Source organism: Polypterus senegalus, chromosome 7 (assembly GCF_016835505.1).
Source record: "Polypterus senegalus isolate Bchr_013 chromosome 7, ASM1683550v1, whole genome shotgun sequence".
NCBI classification, from domain to species: domain Eukaryota; kingdom Metazoa; phylum Chordata; class Cladistia; order Polypteriformes; family Polypteridae; genus Polypterus; species Polypterus senegalus.
In genome coordinates, this window is record NC_053160.1 from 29159642 (window position 1) to 29182780 (window position 23139).

Consider the following 23139-nt stretch of genomic DNA (forward strand, 5'->3'; position numbering starts at 1 on the left):
CTAGTAGGAGAAAGAGAAGTGGATAATGCACATTACATAAATCACAATACCAATGTTTCAGTTTCAGTCAGCTGAGTGTGAGACAAATTACATATTTGCAGTAAAAGATCATGGCTAGATTTGGGTGTGAAGCATTTGCCATTAAAGGAAAATTACAAAAGAAAGACGTCTTTATAACACCAAATAATTCACGCTTTTGCTTTTAGTCGAATAGATTTCCGTTACGCACCCCTTACAGGACTACCTAAGGAAGACATGAATCGTTTACAGTTAGTCCAGAATGCAGCAGCAAGAATCGTAACTAGAAAAAGAAAATCTGAGCACATCTCACCAGTTATAGCATCATTACACTGGCTACCCGTGTCTTTTAGAATTGACTTTACAATACTATTAACGGGGTATAAAGCCTTAAATAGTTTTGCTCCTTCCTGTATCTTGCAGTGTCTGCCCCCCTACATTCCAAGTCATAACCTTAGATCAGTGGTCGGGGAACAGGGGTAAATTACAACCCCAATTGGGGTAAAAGTGATATTTTCGGGGGTAATAAGGACTCAGTAAAGACATAGGTACATAAATAAATAAAAAGCTTGTTTCTTGTTGCGACTTACATCTTTCTTCCTGATCTGTTAACGCACTAGAAAGTGGCATATCTAAATGAACGTATCTCGTAGAGTGAGCTCCCGGTCCGATTGCAACCAATGTTTATAACTTCACCTCGCCTTGAACACAAAAGCGGTAACACTGTGCGGGTGGGGGGCACACATCCATTAAAAGGAGGTGGCAAACGGCCAAAGATTAATTCTATCAGATACCGAAGATTGATTCGCCACGGAGCAGCCAAACGAGATGCATCGAGTCCACCACCAGCGACTACAATAACTGAAGTAAGATGGCTTTGACGTGGAAATGTTCTGACCTGGGTGTGGGCTCTCAAAACTGAACTTGAAAACTTTTTGGTCGATCAAAAGCATGCCCTCGCAAATAAGTTCACAAACTCCTCGTGGGTTGCATATCTCGCATATTTAACTGATATTTTTGAATATATGAATACACTGAACAAAGAATTGCAAGGAAGAAACATCAACATAATTTCAGCCAGAGAAAAGATATCAGCGTTTGGATCAAAGCCTTTATATTGGAGACAGAAAGTAGAACAAAACAAGATGGCAGCCTTTTCAAAATTAGCTTTGTTTTTGGAAGATTGTGAAAGTATTACTTTTGACAACATCAAGGACACAGTTATAAGGCATCTTACCAATCTTAAAGAGCGGTTCTCAACTTATTTTCCAGATATTGATTCACATACTGTCAGTTGGGTTGTAGATCCCTTTAAATGCCCTAATTTTGATGTCATTGTTTCCGAAATGAAACAACACCATTTCGCAAAGTGAATGTTGTCCTTTTATTTTTTTATTATTTATCCTTTTATTTTTATATTATATTTGAAAAAAGATTCAATAAATAATTTGAATTTAAAAACAACGATTTTTTTTTCCTTTCAAATCATGGGGGTAACGGTGACTTAAATAGACAAATTTTGGGGTAATGGGTAAAAAAGTTCCCCGACCCCTGCCTTAGATCTTCTAATGATGCTCTGCTTATTATTCCAAAAGCCAAGCTTAAAAGAAGTGGTGAAGCTGTCTTTTTCTTTTTCTATTATGAACCAAAATCTGGAATGCTTTACTGATTGAAGTACACCAAGCTAACACTGTGGAAAATTTAAAGAAACTCCAAAAATCTTACATTTGTAATTTTGCTCTTTCGTAGCTTCAATTAAGTTCTACCCTTAATACCCTATTTATGCATAGTATTATAATTTTCTTCAGTGAATCTGCAATCATCATTCATCGTTAGTTTTCTCTGTTTAGTTTCCCAGTTCCTCTGATGTGGCATTTTACACTACCCCCCCAAACTGATCAAAGCCCAGTGCAGCCACTGAATGAAAGCGGATACCCCAACTTGTCACACGACCCACTGTGTTGAATCTTGTAAGACAGATCTTAAAAAAACAATAAAGAGTGACTTAATAACATTTATGTTAGGTTGAATGCCCAGTGGGGGCCCGGGGACTTTTTGAAACCCTGCAGATGTTGTTTTGTTTTCCAGTTTAACTGGAGTCTTTAAATATTTAATATGTAACTGTATGGAGTAATTGCCTGTCCGCTTATCTTCTCGCAATCAGACCTAAGACAGTCCTAATTTTCATTAACTGTTTTCCTTTTCCAAACTTTATGAATTATCTCCCTTCTTGCTAGAAAGACTTTGCCCAAAACCTAAGCCTTACTCCATTCTGGCAGGAGGGTCCAATTTATACCTTAATCTTGGTTTAATTTTGGGTTGTCCAGTCACTTCCGCCACCAGTAGATGCACTGCTGCCTCCTCAATAAAGGTGTCAGATGACTGTAAAAAGTCTTGACATTCAGCATGTTTGTTAGGCTGACTGCTCTTCATCCTTTTTCTTTTGGGATTCCAGAATGCTTTTTAAGGGCAGATGAAACATGTGGACATTCCCTATGGAACGTCCGTTAAATCAAGGCTATAAAGCTCAACTTCTTCAATCTCACTTTCTAGATCTGTGGTCATTTTCTAAAGTGGGCACTGTTGTTCTTTGCCAGGCAGCTGCTCCTCTGGTTTCATCTCATTTTCTTTAATTCTTCCTGTGAGTTTGTCATTTTAATGTTAACTAAAATCTGGCTTACAATGTAAAGTGCATTATGACAATGGATGCTGTTAATGGAGCTCTAGAACAAGTGAATGATGGCACTGCCACAGGTCAACCACTAGCTGTAAATCACCTGCTGAACCTATGCACATCATCCTCCCACTAAGCTTCTTTTGTCACTGGTAACGCTTGTTCTTAATTGTGGTCTTTCCTGCTTTGTCCTTTAATAAGCAGACTATCCCTAACATTCCTTATTACTTGTACTTTTTATCAATAGCTCGGAGTTGCCAGCTGGGGACATTTGCACATTATTATCATCATTCATCATCATCAGTTTAGTGGCCATCCATTTTCCCCAGGTTAGCTTGTTGCCCCCCAAATCCTTTTCCTCCACTACTTACTATTTATATATTTTATCAGTACCTCAGAGCAGCAAGCATGAGACATTTGCATGTCATCATCATCAGTTTAATGGCCATTTTCTGGATTTTCCTAGGGTGGGTCATTGCCTACCAAATCCTTTTCCTCCACTCTAGGGAGTTTTAGCCAAGGTGTTGGTGACAACATTGCTCTTTATCCTTCAGTGTGGTATAAGACCAATTTATGAAGGGCTGTTCATTTGCCACCACTGTGAGGATCTCCCTGAGACACTGATCTTTATCTGAATCTTCTTTTTCACAGTATACTGTTTGTATCATTCAAATATCTGATCCCTAAAAATGTTTCTCTCTATTTCTCATATTTTTATATTGCGCAATATATATACTGTATATATACAGTATATATATATTAAGTAATATATTAATATATATTACTCAAATTACTCTAGGTCAGTCTTAACTGTCATGTCTCAGCCCGGCTTCCTCCACTGGCTAGAATTCAAATTCATGTGTGATGTATTCGTTGTTCATTCTTATTTCTTTTTATGTTGAATATGTTCATTTTTCTTTATTTTTGGCTTTGTCTATGTCAACGTTTCTCAACCTTTAATTATTTGCAAACTGAGTTCTCATAACAGTTTTAATTGCGCCCCCCTAACGGTTTTTTGAAACCCTAATAAAATGTATTCCCATATTTATTGCTGCTGTTACACTGCTACAAGTTTTATTATACCTACTTAACTTTTATCGACATTTATCTAACTCTAAATTTATTTTTATGTAGTTTAAGTTAAGGTTGAGAACCGCCAGTCTATGTATATAAGCTGCCTCCGCTGTGTTTAATGGGTGGTCCCCCAAGAGGTAACCTGCCAGTTACCATCACGAACTGCACTCTGCCCTATAAATCAGGAGCGTCTTCTACTGTTCTTGGCGGTTCATTCTGTTGTGGACCAGGAGTCCTAAATTATGAAAATCCCAAAGGCACTTTCAAGGGGGATTTACTGTCAAACCCTAGCTACGTACAAAAAAGGCCTAGTAGAGTCTTTATAAAATAAAAAATGTTTATTTCTAATAAAAATGCCCATGAAGCTCCATTGAGAGCAAAACCATAAAGCAATTGCCTAAAGCAATAAGGCAATCCCAAGCAAACAAATTCCCAAAACAGAAACTAAGCCGAAGTTAAAAACAGAGCACAGGTGCAAAAATCCAGAAAATGTCAAGAAAATCACAAAGAGCACAAAAAGTCGCCACTGCTATCCACAATCAAAATGAACCGACAGGAACTGTGGGAGACCTTCTGGATTTATAGAGTGCAGGGCAGTTCCGGGTGGTGACTGGCAGGTGGTCCCCCAAAACACATGGAACATAACACAGACAGCTTATATACATAGACACAACCAAAAATAGAGAAAAATAAAAAGAATCAAAAGTTAACAAAAGAGACATAAAATATTAATTTGAACCCCAGCCAGACATAACATACACTCATTTTCAACAGTGTGTGACTGAAGTTAGATATTGAGCAGGTATTGCCCCAAGGCTGAGAAGAATAAGAGAAAGAGGGGGGATAGTTTAAGTCAGAAATGGGTCAAGCCAATAAAAGAGAAACCAAAAGTAGAAGTCAAAGGGGAAAGCTATTAGATCAAAAACCTGAGTTCAAAAAGTAACCCACACAAGTTTTATTCAAATCATGGACTCTGAACAATCTGTCATGAGTGTATTTAAAGTGTTGTGCTGATGACAACAAAACAATCGCTAAAGAAAACCATGACTCTCTGTAACCAAGAGATGTGTCATAACAACAGGCTCTCAGAATGAGGGTACCAAAATGGTGGCATGAAAATGCAAAAATAATGAGAAAAATAATTAAAACTATTTCCGGAGGCAACAAATTTATTTGAACCTTCAGGCAAATTCTTGGATATAAAAAAATCTTAACCCCATTTGGATTTATTTTTTATTTATTTGGAATTATTCCTTGGAAATAACTATTTAAAATGTGCTGCTCATAACATAACAGTGATGTCCATTTTCTTACTCCAGTACAAAGTGAAACATATTATCATTAATATTCAGTGCACTTTTCAGAAGGGTAATCATCAGAATGCAATACGGAGCATCCAAAGGAACCCAGGAAGAGTGCAAAAAACAGGGGGTACAGGGGAGTTCTGGGACCCCCTAATTAAAGATTTGAGCCTTGTTAAAACGTTAATTCCTGGTTCATGTGTCATTTCTTTTTGTTTCATTTTTTCATCGTCTTTCGAATATTATTTAGGAAAGTTTAATATTGAATATGTTTTTGTTTTCTTGCCTTCTTTTCTGAACTATACCTCTGTTTTATTATTATCTTGTTTAGTAATCATTCCCTAATTAATGCTAATTCTAGCAGTGATTGTGATAGTTCTTGTCCTATACATCACACCACCAACTCAGCAGCTGTTCAGGCCTACATAATTCTGTGGCAGCCAAGTTATATGGGTGTTTTTTTCAGCTTATTCCTGCAGTTCTTTAATGATGTTGCACACCCTTTTTCCAAGGCCCTGTGGGTTTTTTATGATTATGAGGAATCTTCCTGTTGCATTAGAATTTTATTTTACATTTTTGACATTCTGTAACTTTTTTGTATTTCTATATTTCCTCACCATTTTGTTTTCCTTATTGGCACCAGCATTTGTGGGTATCCTGTGACATATGTTAGGGAATAAGATATTTAATAATGCTAAAAATGTGTTTTAAATTCCTTTCTTACTTTCATTTTAAAATGTTTCGCAAAGGCATTTTTTCGGAAAAAAAAACTATGAATTTTACTATTATTATTTTTACATGAACTTTTGATCTCAGTTGATGACTTCTCTAACCATAAACAGAGGGAGTGTTAGTAGAGGCAACAAACCAAAGGCTAAACTAGCAAAAATGAAACTTGTTAATGCAAAAGGGCAGTGTAGCAAGATGAAAAGTCAGAATTTTAAATGGCAAACTGTTCATTTTCTGGTCTTTCAACATGTGTGTCTCAAACTATTGGATATCTTGTGCATGCACACCTCATGAACTTGTGCTAATATGGTCTGTTGAAACATTGGACAGAGATGGGCTAGGGTTGCCTCACCTTGGCACTTACTGTAAAAGCTTTAAAATGCCACCAGCTTAAAGTATTATTGAAAAGAAGAGTTACGAAGGAGGAGAAGAAGGGAGAAATAAGAAGACCCATAAAATGAGACTCAGAAATGTAACCTTAAGAGACTGAATGTCACACACATTAGATGTGTTGGCCAGCATTGTCTATGGCAGCTCCTGAAATAGCCTGGTTGTATTGTTGATTTTGCCACACCCATTTACCTTTATTTGCTTTTTCACACATTAAGAATATTCAAGAATGTTAAAATCCATAATAGCTGAATAAAAGTTTATTGCCTGCTTTTCTTGCTTTCCTTGCTGCTCTATCTTATTGTCTGAGGTATAAAGAAAGTAGGAGAAGTGAAGTACAGCTGCAGTCAGTCTTGAGTGAAGTCGGATTTCATAGTCCCGACGGTAAGTGCATTGTGTCTGTGTGTTGTGTCTCTTATCAGACCAGGGGCCTCATGCATAATGCTGTGCATAGAATTCACACTAAAACATGGTGTACGGACAAAAGTGAAAATGAGCGTACGCACAAAAAAGTCCAGATGCATGAATCTAAGCGTACGCCAACTTCCACGTTCTTCCATTACATAAATCCCGGTCAGCGTGAAAAGTAACGCACATGCACACGTCTCCTGCCACTCTCCAACTCCTCCCAGAATTATGCCTCTTTGAATATGCAAATCAATATAAATAGCCCTTAAGCTCAGCATTCTGTGAAAAGACAATGGCAAAATCACGGGGGAAAACAGAAGAATTTCAACGAAGTGGAGGCAAGGAAAAACGTACTATTTGTTAGTTTAAACAGTGGTATAAACAACATAAGGAAGTTGATCGAGTGACATAGCGTGTCGGAGAAACTCGAAAGCTCAAGTTCACAAAGTTGCATAGTGCCCGAAATAAAAAAGAAATTGTCAGATATCAAAGTTGCCATGAAAAGGCGAGTCGTAGCCCACCGTCTGAGTGTCATATGAAAGCTTATCAGGGTACAGAGAAAAGAAAAAAAATAGGGACTTTAAACTTTAATCTTGAAATTTCCATTTTAATCACATAGTTTATTTTGTCATTAAAGTAGAACATCAGAAACTTCATCTTTAAATCGTTTAATTTACTAGTTTATCAAATTCCATCATAACTAAAGTAGCACATTAAATGCTTTGTTTTGTATGTGTTCTTCTATGTGCTCTATGTGTGTGAATCACTACGTGCTTCTTAAACGGGCTTTCTCTTCCCCCTACAGGACACAGAATCCATTACATTTGTGATATTACAGCTCTCTGAATAATTTATATACTGAGATGTATACTTGATATCATTTTCATGATGACAGGAGTTAAAGGATGTTATTAAACATGGGAACACGGTGGTGCAGTGACAGTGATGAGCCTGCGCCCTGCCCAGAGACTGTTCCTGCCTCCCGCAAGATGCTTGCTGTGCCATGCGTGACCTTCGATGAAATAATTTATTGCAGCAGTACTGTCTCTTTCAAACGTACTAACCCCCAATTCCTGTCCTTCCTTTTCTTTCTCCATGTAACCAATCACCACACAATCAGCTCTGTAATAGATGTTAAGCCATCTGTAAGTTTAGAACGCCGATTCTTCAAAACTTTTAAGGAACATTGAACATTGAAATATCTTCGTAGTACATGTTTAATTACACTATCCATCTATTCTTCCAGTGTTGTACCAACCCCAGCAAGAATACAGCGCGAGGCAGGAGCTAGGTAGCGCTCTGACACCGTGTCCTAACATGTTTAATTATTAACAATATACAGTAGATTATTTAAATGATGTTAACATTTTATCTGTATAATGTAATAAACATATTTTACTGCATTTCATCTTAAAAATGATATTGTCATCATATATAAATACGCACTTTATAAAGTGGCTCAGGTTGTGCAATATTATAACTGTAATGCAAGTTTACAGTGAGGTAATTGTACTTATAAGTACAAACAGTTCTACAAGGAGCACTTGATGGACTGATTGAGTGCATTTATAGTTCTTGGAATTAAACTGTTTCTGAACTGTGAGGTCAGTACAGGTAATAATCTGAAGCGTTTGCCATATGAGAGCAGTTCAATAGATAGTGTGCATGGCTGAGGCAGTGTGTGCTTGATACTGTATACTGATAATTCTCTTTCTGATCAGCTGCTGTAGAGCTGTGATTCCACACTCAGATACAGTGGGATAAATAGTCTGAGTGGTGCATTGAGAGGAACAACGCTAAAGCAGCTATGGTATTTGGAATAGTTTGGCCATTCCATGGACCATTCTATTGTTACAGGTTAATTACAATCAGAGGCCTTAAACTAATAAACAATATGTGGTTAATTTCAATGTATTTATAAAGCCATGTCAGGGATGTACATCTAAAAAAGAAAGGGAATCCACACTTGAACAAAAGCACTGCTTTGATACTGGGTACCGCAGTTTGCAAAACCAAGTGGAGAACTTGCGCACGCCAAGCATTTAGCGGGCATGAAAATGTGTGTGGCTTTACACCAAGTTTAGTTTTTATACATCGCGATTTTAGCGTGGAAACGGGAGTACGCAACATTTTTGCGCATACGCACCGTTTATACATGAGCCCCCAGGTGAACAAGAGTTGGAGTGGAGGACTTATGTGTGGACCTACGTAACAAAAAGTCTGGGTGTGGAAATAAAAGTATCTAATGTTTTAGGATAGGGTCACCCCAAAATCCTTCCATGATGAAACATCATTATAGTGGCGATGAAATAAAAGGTTGCCAGTTAGACCAAGTCTCAGTCCGAGATTGTGGATATCATCATTGTTCTTTACAGTTCAAAGTACAAATTTTGTTTTAACTTTTGTTTACGAGTTTTTGTTCATCTTGTTGACTTTTATTTTTGCTTCATGTCTTATGGTTTTCACACTGGAAATATTAAATTCCTAGTTTATGATCTTGGCTTGCCCCTGACTCTTGTTTCCAGTTCCTTTTTCTCATTTTCTGCTATTTTTCCACCTGAGCACAATATACTACCAATAAAATATAAAAAACATAATCCAGGGGGTACACCCTGGTTAAATCATGCTATCCTGTTTTTGTTTGGCTCCTGCATTTGCATGATTTTACAGACTTGTGATTCTCTGGCTTTTGAGTTTTTGGCTCCTGTTTATAGTTTTTGTTTGTGTTGGCTCACTGTTTTGCTTTGAGTTACTGGTTTGCCTCTTGTAGGCATCTTTTTTAATTTCCTTATTTTGATTCTTGATGTTCTTTTGTTATTGTGACCAGGGTTTTTTTTTCTTTCTCCCTTTTGAATTTGCAGTCTGGCCTATTTTTGGCTGGTTTAAAGCCTGCTCTTTGAATTTAGAGCCAGTATGATTTTGTTTCTAGGCCTCATATAAGCATTTAGGCCCAATTTTTAAAATTTAAGCCTTTCTTGAGTTTTGTAGAGCCCCACATTCATTACAGAAGTTTAGTTTAGTCTAACTAATTTAGTCAAAAAAAGATTAAACAAAATGATGAATATGTCCCAAGTGAAAATAAAATTAAATGAAAGGTTATGCTGCAGGTATCATGGTGGCTTACTGAGGATGAAGGTTCTGCTCTTTTTATTATTTGTTTATATTTTGCAATGTCTTGGATGCCATTTTAGATCCACAGTTGACACCATTTTGTAATCCTGTCGTTAGGACTGCTTCTCAGCATTTCTAGTGACGTGGTCTTGAAGGTCCTTACCTATAAGTAATCAATGTGACAGGTTTAAAAGGATTACTGGAAATTCAATTTCGTTACCTGATGTGTGGATACCAAAGCCTCGAAAAGCACTGTGCAAACAAAAAATCAAACATTCTAATATGTTACTTTTGGTTTTTGACCCCTTGCTCTTTCTCCTGACCTCTAATCTTGCCTCTCATTTGCCCTTAGTTTCCTTTTGTTCTTATCCCTTTTCTTTTCCTATAAGCATTTTCAGGTCATGCTCAAAAATTGTACCTTCCATTGCACTGATCAAACTGGTATCTTCTGCTCTCCTGCACAGAAGTGTATATGAAAAGTAGCCTCATATGGGATGCTGTTTAGAAGTACAAAGTGTCACAGGTATTGTTTACAGATTGTGCATCCATGTATGATGCAATTAGTTGATTTGGATATTTAGGATTCTAGTTTCATGGTACCCAGTGCTGGTCCTAGGTTATTTTGCGCCTTAGGCCAAGCTTTTTAATGTGTCAACCGACTGTTCAGTAGCTAACCAGTGAAACTGGGTTTGCCTCACCTTATGATCTGTGCCCTAGGCGAATACCTAATTCGCCTTAATGGTGGCGCTGGCCCTAATGGTACCAGAATGAGAGTTCAATGTTCTGCAAACAATGAAGCAGTAACAAAACCCCAGGTTTACTATGGAGTATTTTGCATGCTTAGCTCAACAGCACAAAGCTCAAGACAGGAACCAGACAGAAAAACTAATTGATAAGCCAGCAGAGCCATCTTCAGTCCAATAGGTACAAATGAGGTATAAAAAAACGAGTTTACGACTTGGGTATCATGGATTTGGCAGATGGAGAAGGTAGGAATCAGAAGAACTCTGGTGTCGAGTGAGTTAGTTTAGGAAAGCAGCGATAACAGGTATTCTGGGCTGTTCGAGTTTACAGGTTTGTAGTATAATAGTAATTCTATGATTTTTTTAAATCATTTTGTGCATACTTACGGAATGGGTTGATGATTTTCTTTATTGTTATGGTAAATCCATTTCCTGGAGTATGAATCCTAAAAAATAGCATTGCCACATTCTGGGATGATCTGATCACCCTCCTGATGCTTCCAGTTTCACAGTAGTCAATGTAACGTTCGTAGGTTGGGAGAGGATGATCTTGGGAACTGGGAAATTTCTCTCCTTTTAATATCCAGCCATCAAACACCTAGAAGAAAAGTACATTTTTAGGAGATCCCTTGACAAACACCAAATGGGGGTCTCACTGTATATGCACAAAATAGCCAAAAGTATGTGGACTCAGGTCAGTTATATCAATCAGCCACACCACTTTTCTAGCATGTGGCCACACAATCTCCTTTGACAAACATTGGCAGTAGAATGGGTGCATCTCATAGCCTGTCATCTTGGACACATATGACATTTCTGCTCTGCGCTGTTCAACTTTATGTACTATTTTGTGAAGAAGAGGCAACAAGAAGCAATGACAGCTAAACCACAAAGTGGCAGACCATGCAGACTCACAGAGCAGGGCCGCTGTGTGCTGAAGCAAAAGCACATAATATTCAAGTTCGAAACTATGTGTGGAGGCAACATCGGTACAAGAACTTTGAGTTAGGAGCTTCATGAAATGGGTTTCCATGGCCTAGCAGCTGCACACAAGCCTAAGATCACTATGTATAATAACAAATGTTTGCTGCAGTGGTGTAAAGCACATTGTCATTGGACTATGGAGTAGTGGAAATGTGTCCTCTGGAGTGATGAACCTGGCAGAATGATGGATGAATCTGGGTGTGGGGAATGCTAGGAGAATGCTACCTTCTGGACTGCATGAAGCCTACTGTAAAGTTTGGGGGAGGAAGGATAATGGGGCTGTTTATCAGGGTTTGTCTTGTATACAATGAAGGGTACTGTTAATGTGACAGCATACAGAGACATTTTAGACAACCGTGAGCTTACATCTTTGTGGAAACAATTTGGCGAAGACCCTTTTCTGTTCCAGTATGACTGTGCCCCTGTGCACAAAGCCAGGTCAAAAAATACAAGGAGAATCTCAAATGTCATGCACAGACCCCTGACCTCAGCCTTATTAAACACTTTTGGGACAAATTGAAAGCCAGGTCTTCTCATCCAACATCACTACCTGACCTCACAAATGCTGTTTTGGCTGAATGAGCACACATTCCCAAAAACACCCTCCAAAGCTCTACCAGAAGAATGGAGGCTTTTATAGCCACAAGGAGGACTCATTCTAAATATTATTGTGCATGGCATGGGATGGGATATACAGCTTCCTCATATAAGTGTGATGGTTACAAACTTGTGTCCATAAAGTGTAGCATACAGCCATAATAAAGAGGGTTATTTGGTTTCACAGAGAACATTAGATATACAAAATAAGTTACCAAGTACTGTCATAGAGAGCAGGCCTTCAGGGACTTTCTAAACTGGAGTTGATGTTATTTTGGAAGAATTAAGTGGATAGGACCTGCGAGTTTCGTTGTGCTGTGTTTTGTCTTGGCAGAGTTTTATATTACTCTACTTTCCCCTTTTGTATTCTTTTTTGTGTAGACTTTATCAGAATGCCTCAGATCCCACAGACTTACCACTGTTTATAAGGTATTGTACTTTTTAACTTCTTCCCACCTTCCTTCTATATCTATAACCTCAGGCAATTACATAGAGTAAAAGGAGAAGCAGGAGTTAAGTTGCAACTTTAAATAATGTATTATTGATACTATTCATAAAATAATAATACTGGCAGTCCCCAGGTTACGTACGAGATAGGGACTGTAGGTTTGTACTTAAGTTGAATTTGTATGTAAGTCGGAACAGGTTCATTATTTTAATAAATGCTATTGTTGACCGATTGTAACCAAGTGCTCTGCCAATGAATGATGAGTTTCACCTCTCTCTGACCTTTTTATTATTTCTACTTTATTTTCAATGGTGATGGTTTTTCTCTTCTTTACTGAATCACCAGCACTTGCATCAGATTTGTGTTTCAGAGACATTGTTGAAGGGTGAAGACAAAAGGTTAAGATGAGCTCTTCTGCAAAGCACTGTACACGCTATCACAGCAGGAAGGCACCCGTCATCAACACGTCTGATGTACTGAAGAGACAACTTCCTGCAATGTGAGTAACAATACAAACAGGCTTGCTATTGAGAATAAATGGGGGCATCAACGGGTGGTTCATCACCAGCCCACCTCACAGTCACCTCCACTACAGTATGCTGCCTGCAGTGTCTGCCCACCGAGAACGAACGAAAGGCGGGTAGTGAATCAGTCTCATTCAATAGGCAGCCATCTGATGCACACTACAATGCTATCCCCCGCCACCCCATTTACCCTCAATGGCCTCTGTTCAGCCACAACTGGGTCACCACTTGCAGCGTTACGAGTCACCCACCGAGAATGAACGGGCAGCTGTGTGTGGTGAGCAGGCAGTGAAACCGTTACACTGCACTGAGCGAGCAGCGAAATCACCTCCATCCTGCCACAGCTTGCAGCATTACCAGCCATCCATTGAGAACGAACGGGGCAGCCGTATGAGGTGGGCGGGCAGTGAAACCACTTGCCACCGGGAGCCACCTGAAGGACATTACACTGTGCGAGCAGCGAAATCGCCCACCTCCAGCCTCTGTCCAGCCACTGCTTGCAGCGTTCTCAGGATGAAGATGACAGAGAGCGACAGTTACTGAGGCGCATGCATCGCAGCTGCGGCCCGTTCGTAAGTTGTAGGTCGGATGTCTGTAACCTGGGGACTACCTGTATTAGCCATCACACAACTTGATTAATGCTAGATGTCTATTTTCAGGCAGCACACAGAGTTGTAGTTACTTAAATGTCTCTGGTCAAGTCATCTTTCTTTAGGACGGGCTGCATGCTGCCTCAATATGGCTGCTGAGATGTGCTCCTCAGTATGTTGTCTTTATGGCCATGGTGTGTAAGATAGAGAGGGAGGGGTAAAGCAATCAAATATCTAGATTCTCCTTCCAAATCCTTACACCAACAGGGCGCTGTGGTGCAGAATGGCCTCTGGTTCACAACCAACCAATCCCAAACAGCAAACTTTAAACCAATAGAATTCCGGTACGACTCCTCCCCCAGTTGCTTTGTTTATGGCTTTGTGGATGGCATTTAGGCTCTCTGTTCAAACACAGTCACTCTTGCAAAGCTGATCTGATGCTCCATTCCTAACACTGCCTTTTCACACCTGCACCCAAGACCATGTGTTGAGCCAAAGCTTGCCAGCTACTGTCGGTTTATGGCTTTCCTGTGGGGGAGTCAGTCCCAAAGGCTTAGGTGGGTTTGTTTAGTTAAAAATGAAAGCATTGATGTTCACATCAGTGAAATCCTGAAGCGTTAATATTACATTTGCTTTGTCTGACTTACAAATAAAGACATACAAAATATTTATCAAATCATATAGAAAATTAAATGCCCCAACAGCCTGAATGGCCTGCTTTTGTCTAGATTGTTCTAATGTTCTAATGGTATTTGACCAATGTGTAGAATGTGCAGGACCTGTGATAGTTCCAGCTTTGCAGAAACAACTGTCTTCTTGGGATTTTTAGTCCCTACAGTTCACACAAAAAAGGATGGTAATTAAAAGCATCAAGTGAGTGGCAATTAAATAGGTGACAACAGATCACTTAAGGTAATAGACAGGCCACAACTACTCCACAAACAGCTCTTTATAAAAGGGGTGTGCAGAAGGTCATCTCTGAATACGTGACATACTAGACCTTGAAGCAGATGGACTATAACAGTAACAAGAAACTAAAAAGTATGTTTAAATCATATTTTTGTGGTCTTTCTTTCAGTATTCCACACTCCTCCCACATCTAAAAGACATTTGGAGTTGTTTAATTGGTAACTCTAAATTGATTTGTGTGAGTGAGAGTACATTATAAGGGTCTTGTGTCCTATCCAGTAATAATTTGAGCCTTGTAACCCTGGAATAGCAAAAGCAGGATCAGAAAATTCACAGAGTTGTTGTTTTTTTTATCAAAATCATAAATTGTCTGACAGTTAATGCCTTTTAGAACTCTTCATGATGTCACAGCATATGATAGATGTTTAATAACAATTATTACATTTACTGTATATAACGTTTTTCTACATATTTAATAATAATTACATTTATACAGCACTTTTCTAACCTACTCAAAGCGTTTTACATAGACATTGGGGAGCCACCTCATCCACTACCCTAATGAGTAGCATCCCCCTGAATTATGCAATGGCAGTCAATCTTGTGCCACTACATCCACCACGTATTAGCTATTAAGTGGTAAAGGAGTGAGAGCTGTTTAGCCAATTAGGGACAGAAGATGATTGTGGGCTAAAATGACCAGGCCATTGTGGGAAGTTTAGTCAAGGTATAGCAAAACACCCTGCTTTTTCCAAAAGATGTCCAGGGATCTTGTATGACCACAGAGATGCAGGACCTCGGTTGTACATCTCATCTGAAGGATGGCACCAGTTCTTACAGATCAGTGTCCCCATCATTGCACTGGAGCTTTGGGATCCTTGCACAACCCACAGGATAAGCGTCCCCTTATGACCACTTTATGCTGCTACCCAAGCTTTCCCTAGATGGTTTCTCATCCAAGTGCTGTTTCCAAGTGACAGTAGTTCCAATTTTTATTTATCTTTTTAGCTTTGAATAATTGTAGTTTCTTCCTTCCATTCATTCATACAGCATATACAGTGGATTCAGAAAGTATTCAAACTCTTTCAATTTGTGTAAACATTTTTGTATTATAGATTTAGTTTTATATAGATAAATTTACATTTCTGCCAATCAGTCTACACTCAATAACACATAATGACAAAGTGGAAACTTGTTTTTTAGGACGGATTCACATTTATTAAAAATCAAAAACTGATATCGTTCATTCATATGAGTATAAAGACCTTTGCTATGACACTCTAATTTGTGTTCATGTGTTCCTTGAGATGTATCTAGAAGCTGATTGGAGCCCATCTATGGCCAATTGAATCAATTGGACAACGTTTTGAAAAGCACACAGCTGTGTCTTTAAGGTCCCACAATTCACACTGCATGCAAGGACAAAAGCCAAACCATGAAGTCCAAGAAACCTTCTGTAGACCTCCATGATCAAAATGTGGTGAGGTATAGATCAGGAAAAGAGTATCAAACCATTCGCTTTGAGGGTTCCCAGGAGTACCATGGCCTCGGTAATTGTAAAACGGAAGAAGTTCGGTACCACTAGGAATCTTCCGAGAGTTTGCTCATCTGACAAAAGTGAATAAACTTGAAGGGGCTTCGACAAAAAGGCAACCAAGAACCCAATGGTAACTCTAACAGAGCTTCAGACATTCTTGTCTTAGCTGGTAGAACTGGTTAGATGGTTCCTATCCATTTAAAATTAAATCTATAACACCATAAAGCGGACAGAAAATGAAAGGGTGTGAATATTTTCTGCATCCACCCCTCCCATCATTCATCTGTTTCGTAAAACTGCTTTGTCCAATATTAATTATTAATTATAATCTTAATTACCTTTATAAAGTCTCCTCCACTGCAGTCGATATTCACTGAATTGTATTCAATGCCGATGTTCTCTTGGGCCTCCCCAATAAAAAATGCAGCACAGTGCAATTGTGGATGATCAGCAGTGAAAGTAAACTGGCCCTCCATGGTCAGCATGTCAATACATCCTGTCGTTTAAAAGAGATATTAATTTGTTAATAATTGTGGAGTAGATATTGAGTAGATAGTTTAAAATTTCAGTATCTCAAATAGAGCACACTGTATAATTTTTTGCAATTTAAAAAAACTATGAAAAACTATGAAAAGCATTGGTGAATTTTTAAAAACGGCGAAATATAATGTGGGACATCAATTACTGAGATGTTCATATATATCTGGGATGCCCTCCAAAATGTAGACTGATGGGCAAAAATGACAAATTTATTCATTTAAAATCAAAAATATACTACACAATGAAGTGTGAGGAAAGGGAAGGGGTCTGAATATTGACTGAATGCACCGTATATAGCGTTTCTGCTAATAATGTTTCTTAAGCTTTATGTCACATTAAAATCCTCAGAATTCTAATGGGTGCTATTTGATATTACACAGTTAGTTTCCTCAACACTCTGCATGGAAAATGTTTATTTAAAGCATTTTGGTGAAATCTGTTCTTACTTGGCTCAAAACTGAAGCCACATGTCATCTGTGAAGTAAATTCAGAAGTCAGAACATTTCCCCATTTTCTTAGAATTGAAAGATTAATTTTTGGTAACACTTGACTGTTTCTCATACTCCTGCAGTCCTATGAAATGTATGTGTTACTAGCAACAATGTAATAAAGAGATTACAGAATTTTAAACTGCAAATCTTATGGACTAATTTCTCTTTTATACATTGATTTTAAGGTCTCAGCACAAGTACCTGCTAACCATTGATGAGAAAGCACTGCCTTCTTTTATTTCCCAGAGCCAGACAGAGATTATCCAGGGCAGACACTCTTGTTTTAATCTCTTCTGTCTTTCTTCATCATCATCATCATCATCATCAGAGAACCAGCAGACATTTTTTCAGAGCAGTTGAATGGACAATTCATTTGTCACATTGTGTAAATTCAGGTTTGCCCCAGAAATCATAACTTGACTAAAGCTGCTGAATTCAGCTCCGGATGCCTTTGTTTGTACAACTAATATAAACTGACATTTTTGCTGTAAGCCATGGAATAAGACAATAAGATGCTCTTGACATTTTTCGCCTCTCTGTTTCGCTGTTACTATTGAATTGCTCTCTCTATCTGTTTGCATAACAGTGAGGAGTTTTGGACAATTCAAAAGAGCAGGACAGAAAAATGTTTCGATGTTGTACTCACTTCAGTATGTGTAGCATAATGAATAATTACCAAAAAATGTCAGGGTTCAAAATAAAGGTTGGGGAAGACCCTTTTCTGTTCCCGCATGATTGTGTCCCTGTGTAGAAGGCCAGGTCCATAAATACATAAAGAAACTCAAGTGGCCTGCACAGACCCCTGACCTCAACCTTATTAAACACCTTTGGGATGAACTGGAAGCCAGGTCTTCTCGTCCAACATCAGTACCTGACCTCACAAATACTCTTTTGGCTGAACGAGCGCACATTCCCACAGACACACTCCAAAGATCTCCCAGAAGAATGGAGGCTGCTATAGCCACAAGGAGGGCTCATTCTCCATATTGATGTGCATGGCTTGGGATGGGAAATACAACTTGCTCATAGAGGCAAAGGCTTGTGATGGTCACAAACTTGTGTCCATAAAGTGTAGCAGCATACAGACATAATCAAGAGATTTATTTGGTGTCACAGAGACCCATAAACATATGGAATAAATTACCAAGTAATGTGGTAGATAGTAGGCCTTCAGGGACTTTCAAAACTTCACTTGATGTTATTTTAGAAGAATTAAGTGGATAGGACAGGTGAGCTTTGTTGGTAAATGGCCTGTTTTTGTCGAGATTATCCTAAGGTCCTAAATGTGTTTGACCATGGTGTAGAATGTGTAGGACTTGTAATCTTGGATGCTTTGACCATGAATGCCATAGTTCAGCATCGTAGAAACAACCGACTTCCTGGGATTTTCAGTCCCTACAGTTTACACAAAAAAGGGATGATAATTGAAAGCATTAAATGAGTGGTAGTTAAATGGCTGACAACAGCTCATTCAGGGTAACAGACAGGCCACAGCTACTCAACAAACAGCTCTTTATATTAGGGGTGTGCAGAAGGTCATCTCTGAATGCATGGCATACTCGACCTTGAAGCAGATGGACTATAACAGCAACAAGAAACTAAAAAGTATGTTTAGATAATGTTCATGTGGTCTTTCTTTCAGTAATCTGCTCTCCTTCTGCATCTAAAATACATTTGGAGTTGTTTAATTGCTAACTCTAAATTGATTACTGTGAGCGAGAGTGCATTATAAGGGACTTGTGTCCTATCCAATAATAATATGAGCCTTGTGACCCTGCAATAGTAAAAGCAGTTCAGAAAATTCATAAATTTGTTTGCTTTTTTATCAAAATCATAAAATGTCTGATAATTAATGTCTTTTAGAACTCTTCATGATGTCACAGCATATGATAGATGTTTAATAACAATTATTACATGTAATGTATATAACGTTTTTCTAAACCACTCAGTGTTTTATAAAGACATTGGGGAGCCACTTCGCCGTCTTCCAATGAGCAGCATCCAGCTGGATGATGCAATGGCAGTCAATCTTGTCATCACCACACATTAGCTATTAGATGGTGAAAGAGTGAGAGTTAATTAGCCAATTTGGGACAAGAGATGATTAGGACCTTGAAGCAAATGGACTATAACAGTAACAACTGAAAAGTATGTTTAAACCATGTTCAATGTGGTCTTTCTTTCAGTATTCCACTCTTCTCCCACATCTAAAAGACATTTAGAGTTGTTTAATTGGTAAATCTAATTGATTAATGTGAACGAGAGTGCATTATAAGGGGCTTGTGTCCTATCCACGGATGGCTACCTTAGGACTAGGAATTACTGAATTAGTTTATAGCTTGGGAAAGGAAGGCATGAAGAGGTGCTTAAAAGATGAGACACTCAGATCAGAGTCATTCATCATCAGGACAAGATAGCCTATCAAGAAACCCCATGTGTGCATTCTAATATAAATATGACTCATCTGGTGGACCAAGGAAGAAGGAAGAAAAAACAACAACAGGGTGACATCAGAGACCAACAGGCTTAAGACTGTCTGATTCTGACACCAGTAAACATAACTTATGATTAACACCGATTGCTAAACCAAAAGCCACCCAGAACAACATCACCCCTTGACATTTCTAATGTTCTAAGACTTAGTTTTTCTAAGACTGTTTATATTCACACTTTGCAAATAATTAAAGATCCAGGATACAGAAACTACCAAGAAATGAAAAGGAAGGCAGAAAAATGACAGGAGTGGAGAGCATCTCAAAATTGAACACTAAAGAAGAAGAAAGTGATTGAAATAACAAAAGGGTACCAAGTATGAGTTAGATGGCTACTGTCTCATTCACTGGCTACTGAGGTCACTCCTCAGTAATTAGAACGATTGTAGTAAAAGCAAGGCATAGTTTAGTTAGTAAGTGGCATATAACCAAAAGAGTTTAGCTTTAATGTGTGTTGTGATGACACCCACATATCTGGTAGAGTTGGTGATAGTGAGTCACTTTGTAGAGAATCTTATGAAAAATATTGAAGAGTGACTGGCAATAGGCACCACTTGAGACTTTTTCAGGATGGGATTGCTATGAATACGTGTGTGTATTAATCTCCAAGAGCCAGAGTAGATCAACCCAATAAATGTTCCTGGTAGTCTCACACATTTTACGATAATACAGTGACAAATAATAATCAGTACATAATAAAAATTAAATCAATATGTACTTACCTAAAATACAACTATAATTAGTGGAAAGTAGAGTCCCTATATATTCTAAGTCCCTGTCTACACTAATACGCTTTCATTTAAAAATGCAAATACCTATCTATGTTTTTATCTTTTGTCTACCCCATAGGCATGAAAAATCAAAAAAGATCCCCTTAATGTCTTGTTGGTTGATCCTAGACAACAATGAAATCATCTCTATATACAGTATATAAAATCCAACGTCTGTATGTCTGTCCACTTTTCACGAGAGTACTACTTAATGGATTTAGATCAGGTTTTTTTCTATAATTTGCTTGAACATTCCAGTTGATTTTTTGACTTCTCTCATCGCACTAAGTAACATAGTTCACTTGCAGTATAGATTCATTTGCGCGAATCTGAGAAAGACCCTGCAGGCCAAAGGGTGGTGGGCAGAGCCCTCCTCACTCATGCACCAGCCTCCATTCGAATCGTTGAACTCTGGCCACAGTTTTGGAGTGTATTTTACTTCTGTTTAGTTAGAGATACCTGTTTGTTTATTAAGTTTATTAACCCTAACCCTAACCCTAACTAATTGTCCTGTTTCACTGCTACGCAGGTGGAGCCGTGAGGGACAGCTAATAAATACCGTATGTAAGTTCTTCCGCGAATAAGTCAGGGCTTGATTTTACCGTATAATTTCTGGTATTTTCTATTGGTCGGTCGTATAAGTCGAATGCGGAAAACTCAGGAATTATCACCACTTGTTTTGGAAATAGCACACCGCTCTGTAGAGTGCAGTGCAGTCAGCTGAGCACATCATTGGGTGTGCACCTTCTAACGTTAAGGATAGCCACATTAAACAATGTTGGTCCAGAGCAAAGAAAATTATTAGTGACTAGTCACATTACCATATATACTCGAAGATAAATTCTCCCGCGGATAAGTCAGGAGTTGATTTTATCATACAATTTCTGCCATTTTATAATGTCGGTCGTATAAGTTGAATGCACTATTGGTACAAGGGATTATGATATGCACCAGAGAGCGTAACCACAGAGCACACTGCCTTGTTTTTCTATGTTGGTGCGTCAATGTGCTGTATCAGCGTATGCTCCTAACCTCTCTCTCTCATTTGTACCTACGTGACCGCACGCTAATACCGAACTATTCCAAAGCAATGTTTGCACTGATTTGTGTTTTTTTCATCTTACACCCTTATACACCTTTACCGTAAGAGCAACCCTTATCTATAATAGAGTGTTCGAGCAGAAGAAAATATGAAGCTGGTTTTAAATTAAACATCATTAAAGTAGCGAAAGAAATTGGTAACTGCGCTGCTGCAACAAAATTCACTGCGTCTGAGAAACTGATGCGAGATTGGAAGAGGCAAGATGTAAAAAAATAAAAATTTAAGTGTCACATTTTTCAACCGGCGTATAAGTCGGGCTCTGATTTTATGATGGATTTTTCGGGTTTCAAAACCCCAGTTATACATGAGTATATATGGTACTCATTTTTTAAATTACATGACATCTTTGTCACTGCTTTGTCAGGCCCCATAATGTTCACAACAAACAGAAGTGTCACTCCAGCTTCAAGAGGTTCTGTATGGCTGCATTATATTTAACCAATGCCTAAAATGATAAACTATACTTATGTGTTATAAGTTTGCTAAAATAAAATTTGGGGATTTGCTTTGGGGCAGTGGTTTGAATTCCAGTTTAAATAGTATTAGTTTGGAGTTTGCGCGTCCAGCTTCTTCTGTGTATATTCTTTCATTACACATCCCAAAGATGTACTTTTCATATTGTGTGCAACTTGAAATTGGCTCAGGATGAATGAGTGTAGTACATGGGTGTTGCAGTGGGAGGGAAAAGGGTAATGATTACCCAGGGACCACGGTTTGACAGGAATAAAAAGTTTGTTTTCGAGCCCAGGAAGACTGCTTAAGTATAGGGCCCAGAGTTCTGTGCTACACCCCAGCCAAGTATGATCAGGTTTGGCTCCACTTTTCCATAACTCCATGAAGAAAACAGATGAACAGATATATTTTAACTAGGGTGATTATTACAATTAAAATATGAGATGACTGTGTTCCATAGAAACCCTTTTAGATGCTAACTAGAGTCTTGCCACATAGATGTCAGACGAAAATGAGAATGATGCACCTAATTAAATAATCTGCTTGAAAGTATTTATGTAAATGCTTCTCTAAGTTCAATTTGTGAGTAAAATTTGATAAACCCTAGGTACATGATATTTGGCATGCAATTATATCATTAAGAATCATTACGGCATATTACTCAGTAGCTAGGTGACAGCTGATAAGTGTTTCTCAGAACACATTGTGCAGCTAATCTTTGCTGGATGCTACTTTTGCTTTTAATATCTTTAAACTGACCTATCAATCAAAAAGAGCCCACTTAATTCAATGATGTCATTGGAAGGGCTGGTAGGTGTCCTGGCAGCATCAGACACAAGGTAGGAAGTACACCTGCCTGGACAGTTTAGACGAAACAACCAACCTGGCAAGTGTGTGTTTGGGAAGAGGCAGGAAAACCAGAAAACCAAGCAAAAAAAAAAAAGAACTTGTGGGAAGAGCAAACAAACTCCAAGCCTGTTCTGAGCACAGTTTCATAAAGCAGTGCTAATAACTGTGTCATCATGTACTGTATATCAACCTATCTACTCATCTGTAAGGTGAGAACTGACTTTCATTTTCAGGTACTTCATGACAGGAACTGAGCAGTAAACTACCAAATTAAAGAAGGTACTGTCTCATGGCATGTTAGCATAGCAGTGTTGTTCCAACACCAGAATGATTTTATAATGGAAGGACATTCCATTCTTGGAGTAGTAGGGATTCCTGAGGGCGCTAGGGAGAGAGTCAAGAGGG

General features: G+C 38.4%; 1 protein-coding gene across 1 annotated transcript in view; it reads right to left on the reverse strand.

Moving 5' to 3' along the window:
* The window catches only part of LOC120532426 (corticotropin releasing hormone binding protein), a 42070-nt gene that overhangs the window by 14495 nt on the left and 4436 nt on the right, over positions 1-23139 (reverse strand). The window contains exons 3-4 of the mRNA XM_039758405.1: positions 16376-16533; positions 10836-11046 (exon numbers count right to left, since the gene is read on the reverse strand). Coding sequence (XP_039614339.1) covers positions 10836-11046; positions 16376-16533 — 369 coding nt within the window. The remainder of the gene's footprint in view (positions 1-10835; positions 11047-16375; positions 16534-23139) is intronic.